Below are 10,000 nucleotides of genomic sequence, written 5' to 3' on the forward strand. Positions count from 1 at the left end.
AGAGGGAAGTCTGAGAAAGGATGACCAAGTTGCCCTCAACAGGGACGCCACAGAGTATCGACGTAGCAATAACCGAAGTCTCAGGTCCGTAGTGAGGATCAGGAGTGCAGTGGGACTCTGGGAGTTTGTTTGGATAGCGGTGCAAGAGCCAGGGAGATGATCTGTGCTCTCCGGGAGGCAGGATAGAGAGGGAGACATGCAAAGCCCACAGGGACATTCCACAGAGCTGCAGTCCCCTGAGTGATCAGGTCTGCCCATAGCCAGCAATCATACAAATACCAGAGCGAGAAAGACAGGGAATCACTGCCTACGACACATGGATTGATGGAGACTCTCACAGACGCACGCAGACACGTACGTGCACACACAGACAGACACACTTTTCTCTGATCTGTTTCTGGTTATCACTGCATTTTTTTCTTGTTTTCATAGTGTATTCTCATAGGTATTCTAAGCTGAACACAGGCAGGGAGAGCAGTGTTAAAAGCCCAGCTCCTATAGTGACGCTCATAAATCCTTTGTGAGTGTGTGTGTGTGTGTGTGTGTGTGTGTGTGTGTGTGTAAGAGCAAGCATGTGTGGAAGAGGCCTGTGTTTAGTCTAAGCTTGGATATGCAGCCACAGCCTTGATAACTGAGCCCCATATTTCAGAGACCCAAGAGTGCCAAGCCAAAACAGTGTGTGTGTGTGTGTGTGTGTGTGTGTGTGTGTGTGTGTGGAAGATACAGAAGAAAAGACCATGTACAGTATGAGAGAAAAAGACAGGACGTTTAACTACATCCATTCCAGGCTTGCCTATATCAGATGGACTGGCATGTGTGCATCCAAGCATAAGGAACCACACCAAGAGTAATTATGACAGTAAAACAATATAATGAAATCATTTATGACATGCCATAGCCTCCTTGTGAAAACATCTTTGGTGCCAAGGGTGGGAATGACACGCGAATGGGCGTTTCCTTGGCACTGCCAACACACAGTGAGGGACTGCAGCCCTTAAACTACACACAAACACACACACACCATTAAATGTTTGTACAAAACACTTTCCTCTGGTCTTTAGACCAGCCACAACTGCATCTCTAGGTGCAAGTCAAACATATGTAGGACATTATTAGTCTGGACTCTCATTTCTGTCAGGGTTTGGTGCTGTGGCACATGGCATGACACTGATTTGGTGACCGCGTGTGTGTGTAAGCTCGCACGTGTGTGTATGCTACACCTAGCGTCTTCCACAGCTCAGCAGTCAACTCTGGACTTTCAGCAAAAGCGGGCAAGTCATGAGGCAACGTTTATTATGAGTTAAACAAGCTTGCATTTTATCACCCAGCAGTGCCCTCAGACAAGACACCCTTGGCCTGGAGATAGAGGCTCGGCCATAAACTGTGAGGGGATCGGCCTGAGTTTGAGCCTGAGAAAGTCGCCGGGGTGGGCTGGCTGACAGAAACGCACCACACACCCACCTCATCGTAACCCATCACCACTAATCTGTGAAAGGGTAACAGAGACCCTCATTTCCCTACCGATTCATTTATTAACAAGTGTGTCGAACAACAGTCACTCTGGAGCAGCCTTTTCTCAAGCAGCCGTACACATCTACTATACGTCAGTAAATAAAGAGGTCCCTTCTGCTAGTGTCTCTTTCCTACGCGAGATGTCCAGTCCTACTATGTAGATCATTACCTGTTCACTTTATGTAGTTGTTTTCTTATTAGAGATGTGCACACTGGTATCTGCTGAGTGAGTGGCTGACGGACGCGTTGGTGACGACACGCTGTCTGTGCCTCTCCCAACTTCGGGACTGTCCTGAATTACAGTGCAAGGCTCAATTACGACAAAGCATAAAACAATAGCAGCAAAAAGCCAACAGAAATCAAAGGCAACTCAGGATGTCCTGCCCTGCTCTCGGTTCTGCACTTCATTAACAATGTTGATAATATTATCCATAATCCCTTTCATAACAGTTAAAAAGCAAAGGATTTCTAAGGGAATTCCTAGCTGAGGGTTACCTAAAGTGTTGAACATCACTACGATTTCTGGCTATGGCACGACAATGCTGGAACTCTCTCAGGTGCCGCAATGAAAATGTTTAATTTTAGGTAAACTCAGCTAGAGCCGCAATGGCATGGAGTGATGAGACGTGACTCTAAAGCACATCAGCGTTGCTCGTTGTGGCTTAACCAAAATTAGCCCACCATCAATAACAGGAACAAAAAGAGCAGAGAAAGTAATTAAAAAAGGTGAAAAGTGAAAACGATCCTGCATCTAGAAGAGCAAACGTTCTACCATGTGTGCAGATTTATGGGAAATGTAGCAAGCGAAACCCAGAGAGAGCAAGTCTTCAAGTGAGGGGGCAAATACAGGGGGCAGGTTTTAGATATACTAGTAGTTAATGGGTTTGTCTTTTAATGCTGCGCCTCTGCTGGTTTTCTTAGCCTCGTCCCTGTGCTTTAGTGTGTGTGTGTGTGTGTGTGTGTGTGTGTGTACGCGTGTAGAAAGGGGACGTGCCACCCCGGATGCCGAGGCAGGGATAACCCCCTGCTGAGATCTATTTATCTGAGCGGATGTTCACTCTCCCTTCACGCTCTGCTCCGTCCTGTCCTTCCCGTCTGCCGTCTGAGAGCACGTGTGGACGCGCATCGCTGTCCTGGAGCCGTCAGCCATGCTGGGTATGGAGGAGGAGGTCCAGTTAAAAGGGGGCGGAGTCAGGAAGGGTTGGCGAGGAGGTCCTCCCAGGAGAGCAGCTCTCGGCCGGGCGGCGGTCAGCACGACTCCTCCAGAGCGTTGACCACCTGCTCCAGGATGTCAGGGCAGTGGTCGGCAATCTGCTGCAGGACGGAGTTGGCGTAGTCCTGCAGCTCTGCGCTCTCCCGCTCACACTGCTCCAACTCGGACTCCAGCTGCAAGGGAGAGAAGCAGATTGGCTGTCTGAAGTGTCAACCAGCTTTGGTGTGTGTTCCATTAAAATATCTCTGTAAAGCATCACACTTCTACAGAGTGACTCCTTCTGAACCATCATACAAATCTAAACTTGGAAGTCATTTGTAAGGTGCAATTTTACACTCATTACAAGAAACCGGCACTAAAATGGGAATATTTTACTGAAATGAAAATCACAGGTGGGGTTATCATTAATGCGGAGATCCTTTTTCCAAATGATTTATGAAGACTTGGATCCAGAAGGGAACTGAGAGGAAAGAAAGGTGAGGCTCAGGGATAGACACAGTCAAGGTTGTCAGGAAACCCGGCGTACAGTAGCAACAGGTGCCTCGTAACCCCCCCACAAAAACAAAACAAGTCAAGGCAGGGATTAATACATGCAGACGGGGATGATCGTCTCAACACAGCATGACAGAAGAGCACAGAGTCAGTCAGCACCAGTCTGGCTGATGATGGAGAGAGAAAAGTTCAAATGGTACATCACTTAAGTAAAGGCAAAATAAGAAAGAACAGAAAGAAGTTGTATACGTATACAGACACAGACACACAATCACCCAGCTAGGCGGCTTGGTCATCCATTCACTTCACCAAAGCAGATGGGGTGCTGTTCTTTTACTCTCAGAGAGCGCTCCGATGCATTTTAAAATCGCTTTTCGGCCATGTTAAGCGGAATATTTTGTGAAAAACCCACAAAACTATTTTCTTTGGCTCTCCTAGAGCCATAAAGTCAAACCTAACAAGCTTAATGATGAAGACATCCGTAACAACAATTAGACGGCATATTAATACATCATAAAAAAACTATTCCATTTCATATGCGTCCTTATGTAATCCTGGACTGCACTGCCATTTCATAATTAATCAAATAAAACACATCGTGCTTCGTAAGTGGCAGAGAAGACCAGTACTCGTATGACAGCAGGCAAACTCTCCAAGCCAGGAATAAGAGTGACAGGCAGCCATTCCTGGTGTGCAGAGCTAGTGCTAACGTTACGCTCTGGTTGCTTAGGCTCCAGTGGACGGGGGAGTCCGTGACATATATGCTTAGGAAAGACTTCCCATATCTGGCCCTCTACACCACGGCAGTGTGGGGAAAGGATTACACTCCTGAACGAAGCTTGAGCCAAGACTCAATGGGCACAGTCAGAATGTAAATGCACTACCACCACATCACAAGAATAAAGAATAAAATACATCAGAATAGAAAGGAGCATATTTACTAATCCAAGTACAGAGAGAAAGAGCCTCCACAGTAAACACACAAATACACCCAGAAATACTTAAGCTGAATAATTAATTATATTCTATTAATTTACCTGAGAGCTACACGTGCACAAGTGTGCTTGCTTACATCATGGCCACTATAAAAAACAAACAAAAAAAACCAAAACAAACAAACCTCAGACTTCCTTCTAGTTTTGAAGGGAGAGCAACAAGGGAAAGTTCTGGTCAGGGCTAAACTGAGCTTCTGTATCGGATCCAAGGCTGACCCGAGTTTCAGAGCTCTACAGTTCCAGGGCCGCGGCCCGCTCCGCCTAGCCCAGACTCGGCCGCGTGATCCAGGCCTCGCCACCACGCCCCCGGGAACCTAGGGTCTGACACGTCTGCCGCGGGAAAATAAAGACGTGTTGGAGAGGAACGGGTGTGGCGGAGAAAGAGAGCATTGAGTCACGAGAGGAGGGTTAATGAGGCCCGTCGGCACAGTGATGTATGGTGGTTGCGGCGAGGTGGAGGGGTGCAGGCGAGCAGGCGGGCACGTCGCCTCTCTAAGCTCCATTAAGAACAGGCAGCAGGGAACTGGAGCAAAATGAAGACCCAAGCTGGGTGAGGGGCTCAGAGCACACATGCACAAGCCGCTCCTAAGGGCACTTGCTCATTTTACATATCAGTAAGTGCAGTTTAAATGACGACATTCAACGATGAGCCTCGACCAGAACAGAAATAGCACTCATGCTCTTGTTCTATAAGACAGGAGAACTGACAGATTTGCAGGCCAAACTGGCCATGCTGACAAACGAGGATGCCTGACAAACGTCACACAGCAACACAAACACACACACACACACACACAGAATACAGATATACACAGAAATGCAGAATAGATGTACATTTGTCAGAATGACATCTGCAGACCATTTTTCTAGACACTGATTAAGACCAGGGTTTAGGCTTAAAAGACTTTCAAAGCAGAATCCCCAGTGATGGTGTAATTTATTCAAAGAGCCGTTCCATAACTTTTACATGTCAGCTGACTCTATGAAACAGAATAACCAAGCTCTCTGGGTTTGACCAAGGCGTACCGGGGTAGTCAGACTTTCTTCCCATTTTACTGCGTGTATTTAGCAAAAATCCTCTGAAAAAACAGCGCAGTAAAGATAACATTTAAAGCTGTAGATAAAGGGGAGGTATCTGTCTTACTATCTGTCTCCAAACGGGTTTCCTCTATCAGCCTTGACCCAAAAATGGGAGTGAAGGCTAGAGGAGAAAATAGAGAGAGAGAGAGAGAGAGAGAGAGAGAGAGAGAGAGAGAGAGAGCGAGAGAGCGAGCGAGAGAGAGAGAGAGAGAGAGAGAGAGAGAGAGAGAGAGAGAGAGCGCGAGCGCATGAGTGTGCACAGATGGGCTGGAAACAGCAGAGGATGTTTTTCCTGTGTATTAGACTCTTATCACTGTGGATTGTTATCAGGTGTTATCACACCTTTACCACTACGGTTCCCTCGGTGCTGCTCAGCCACAGATAAACAACTGCTGGATTAATGGGGGCAGAAAGCGCTCATTTTCTAGGTTATACCAAAGTACCAGGATGAGGTACAAAAATCACCTGAGGATCAGGAACAAGGCTGTTCCATACTGGTGTGCGCAAAGAATCACTCTGCAACGATACTGGATTAGACATAGTGTCATAGACGACGCCTGCTTCCACCCGACATTTCCGACACTTGGTGTTCCGCCTGCCCCTCTGGTCCCATTGGCGCTCGTCACCATTTCACCTTTGACCTCTCCATCACTTCTCGTGGTATTGACTTCCAGCTCCCCTTCCACCTCACAGTTCCTTGCATTCCCTTTAGGAGAGGGAAGGAAAGGATGAGAGAATGGTGGAGTAAGACAGGGGGAAGCGGGGCTAGAAAAGAGTGCTTCCTGAACAGGGTGTTTAAGGCAGAAGGGGCGAAGAAGACAGCCCCAGCCTGTCCAGGGCCTGGCCTTGGCTGCAATCAGACAGAGTTTCTATCACTGCCAGGACCAAGAGAAAGGGAGGGAGACAGAAAAAGTATGAGAGGAAGAGAGAGGGAAGGAGGGAGAGGGAGGGGTGAGAGAGACCAAGCGGCCAAGTCTAGATCTGCTGAAGCAATCAAGCCCCTGTCAATAAATCTGCATAAGAAAAAGCCAAGAGTCCTTCCTCTAAATGACACGGTCAGAGGATTCGGAAAGCAAACAGTATTTCTTTGGGAATGTAGTGGTGCTTTCATGGAGACATTTAAGAGTTATCCTCATGTCGCGCTACCCGAATGCATAAATTGCTCATTTTAAGAAAATCCCCCAAAATGCTGGTGTTCCCTCTAAGCCCTCCCAATAAATGGACCTCTAACTCCACTAAAATCCCCTCTCCCCACAACGATGTTCCAATACTTCCCACTGGAGCTCCCTCTATAGTCCTGTAGTGTGGCTCACCCCTACAGCCTGTCTGGCAGGCTGACACAGTGCTCCCTGGTGACAGCTCTGTGCAGTGTATCCTTGGGAAACCTCTGGTCTTTCAAGTTTGGATCAGCTGGGTTAAAAGGTTAAAGGTTCGAACGAGCACCCAAATGCAGTAAGCAGCTTTTTGTTTCACTGATTCACTAGGGCCAGAAAAATAACCGTTTGCACGACGTTAACCACACTTAAGAACTAATAGTGGACTTTGGGAAACAGAACCACCACTACCGTCAGTCGGGCTAGTGTAGACAGGGTCATCAGCTCCAGGTTCCTCGGTGTGGTCATTACCGAGAAACACACACACACACATCCGCGTACATGCCGGAGGTGTGGTGACGTAGGCACAGCTGCACCTCTTCCACCTCAGAAAGCTGGTATGAAACTCCTAAATGAGCATACACACTGTCTGGGTGCATTACTGCTTGCACAGGAACTGCTCAACACATCACCAGGACTTAAAAGAAACGTGTAAAAACCTCCCTCTTCACCACAGAGGTTGTGTAAGGGTCTAACCACCTCTCCTGACTCCCGTTTAAGTGCGATCAGCCAATAAAAAGGTGATTTGAATTGGTTTGGTGCTGAACAGAGCAGAAGAGACAAGCACTGCCATGAACTTCAATTGAGAACCTCACTGAATCCACTGGAACTGAAAGTAATGTTTCCCAAGCAGGAGGGAAAGTGTGTGTGGTACAGTGCACACATATTCGCAGAAATGCTGCATGTTCCAGTGATACTGTACATTACCTTATATTTCTGGCAGGGCTTTTCCCATGTAATATTCCAACACAAATATTCCCATGCACGTCTCATGCAACAGACAGTTGTATATCTAGAACCTACTCAGAGGAGAGGTACCCTTTGCGCTCCTGCTAAGAGGTACTTAAAGACCCCCCCCCCAACCCCCTGCTCTACACAGTGATGTTGTCTTTCCATCCCTTCTTCATTTGTCATTCCTCATTTTTTCCTTATATTTTTCAATGATGCACTCAAACACACTCTGGTGGTCTTAATGACACTCCCCATAATAGTGGTCCCGGCCAATCAGTGCCCACTCTCATGCTCCGAGGGGAGGGGTCTGCAGTCGTTTCTAAACAAGACCAACCACAACCGATTGCAAACGCCTCGGGTGTGAGCTGTGGGCGGGTCTATGCAGTGCATGAGTCGAGCCTCAGGGCTAATGTGGGCAGGCTGGACACACAAGTCACCCTACCTACTCCCTCCCAGCCACAACTCTGAAGCGGAAACTAGTGGGAGTACTCTGTGTGTGTGTGGGGCGTAAACTTGGAATTCCATCATGATCATAAACCTATTCTGAAATAACTTTAGTATACACACCCTCCACAACATGATGAAAGCCCAGTGTTGATTTTACACTGCTTTCCTGGCTGGGTCAGATGTGCAGGGGGCGTTTCAGGCCGAACAGAGACTGGCATGATGGCAGCACATTCATCCACTCACTTACTCACTATAAACCAGACAGTGTGAATAGCACCAATGCGAAATGATGTAATATGATTGGCTCGCCTCCTGCCAATCAACAGCAGTTCAAATCAATGTTCTGCCCAAACATGAGCTCCTCATGCTGAGAGTCAAGGGCGACGGCCCATTAAATTAACTTAACAGATCAAGAAGCATGTGTTAAATTGTCCTTCATAACCACAGAGGTTCATAAAAACTCCCCACCTAAGTACATCTATTGACATTAATCTGATAGGCCCTGCGTGTGTTCTGACAAAGTTAATGCATTAGCTAAGCTAACAACAGCAAATGCTTAACCCTAGGGTAGTCTTGCTCCATTTAATACAATGCTGTCAAAAGCATGCAAGAAGCCAATAGCGTAGACTATTGATAAATGACTTTTTACCAGGAAAATTGTACTTTGCGCTTTTGCACAATAATCAGTCTCACAGTACTATATGCATGAAGCATTTTAAAGTTTTGACTTGAAATAATATCAACCTTGCTTGTGAAGCAAACAAAGAACAAAAACATCTAAATGTTTCTCTTTGTAAGAGAAAGTTATTTTTAGGTTCAGATATTCATAAATGGTATTAATTATGCTGATATTGTAATAGCCAAAAATCACAATGAATTTACTTAAAAACTTGATTTGGCTGAGATGTGTTGATTCTATTCGGGGATTATTTCCTCAACACATTACTCTCCCAACCAGAGGTGCCTTGTCACGCGAAACACAGCATGATGCCTCCTCACTCACAGACAGGTGGGAAAGCAAAGGGCAGTTGGACAGATCCACACACTCCCAAACTCCACATTTAGGGGACTGACAAGGTTTTCCTTACATTTTCAGGATTAGCACTCAGCGAAATTAGTTATTTTAAGGGAAAAAAAATTGCCTTTAACATCACTATTTGAGGAACGGTGGGAGGGAGGAAGAGAAAGAAGATGATCTTTAGAAATGAGGACTGAATTGTAACATGATTTCATGTCAGAAAGAATAGAGTATGCAGACAAATCACATAATAAACATATCTAAATAAATCTAAGTAACTGACATACAGTGTTAGACAAAGTTCTTTTTTTTTTTACCCCCCCATACTCTCGTACTCTAAAATTTCTTGGCATATATATATATTTTTTTTGTATCAGAATTTGAGTTACATAATGTTTTGTATACAAATAAACACAAGAGCCCATAATGCTTTCTTATGTCTGGTGTCTCTTGATGCGTTTTCTATAAGGCCTGCCACCTTATACTTATCCAATCCCTGCATGCTAACAACTGCCACTAACCCAATCACTGCCCGCCATCTTATATTTACCCAATCCCTGCCTGCCACTTACCAAATCCCTTTGTCACCTTATATTTACTGCATTCTGCCACCACCTGCAACTAACCTAATCCCTGCCTGCCACTTTATAATTACCCAGTCCCTGCATGCCACCACCTGCCACTAACCTAATCCCTGCTAGCCACCTTATATTTACCTGCCATTTTATATTGACCCAATCCCTGCCAGCCACCCAATGCCACTTACACTGTTCCTTCCTGCAATCTCAATAAGAATACTCTGCATCTAGCTGTTGACTTCGCAAGCAGTATGTTGATCTCCATGCTGGACGAGGAAGAGGACGAAGTAACCCTGCTTGTGCATCTTAGTGGCCGATTTCATCTATTCTTCTCCAAGTCACCTCTAATATTCTGACCGATATCACAACCATTCAGTATGGAAACGAGTCTATTTCTGCTCCAGACTGTAAAACAACTAAGACAGAGTGTAAAAGAAATGAGAGAGTGAAAGAAAGAATGTGGGAACAAGCAGACAAATGTGAAGATAAAGAGAGTGCATTTGGAGGCAAAGGCTCCACTTACATCAGACAAATGTGCAGGCTTCATGGGACTCCATTAA

At 46.0% G+C, this 10,000-nt stretch overlaps 1 protein-coding gene across 7 annotated transcripts in view; it reads right to left on the bottom strand.

The window, feature by feature from the left end:
* Positions 1–524: 524 nt before the first annotated feature.
* The window catches only part of erc1b (ELKS/RAB6-interacting/CAST family member 1b), a 171,741-nt gene continuing 162,265 nt past the window's right edge, over positions 525–10,000 (bottom strand). For all 7 annotated transcript variants that reach the window (XM_035527787.2, XM_035527786.2, XM_035527785.2 and 4 more), the window contains one exon: positions 525–2,898. In XM_035527787.2, coding sequence (XP_035383680.1) covers positions 2,761–2,898 — 138 coding nt within the window. In that variant the 3' untranslated portion in view covers positions 525–2,760. The remainder of the gene's footprint in view (positions 2,899–10,000) is intronic.

Source organism: Electrophorus electricus, chromosome 11, assembly GCF_041902795.1.
Source record: "Electrophorus electricus isolate QZ-2024a chromosome 11, ASM4190279v1, whole genome shotgun sequence".
Lineage (NCBI taxonomy): Eukaryota > Metazoa > Chordata > Actinopteri > Gymnotiformes > Gymnotidae > Electrophorus > Electrophorus electricus.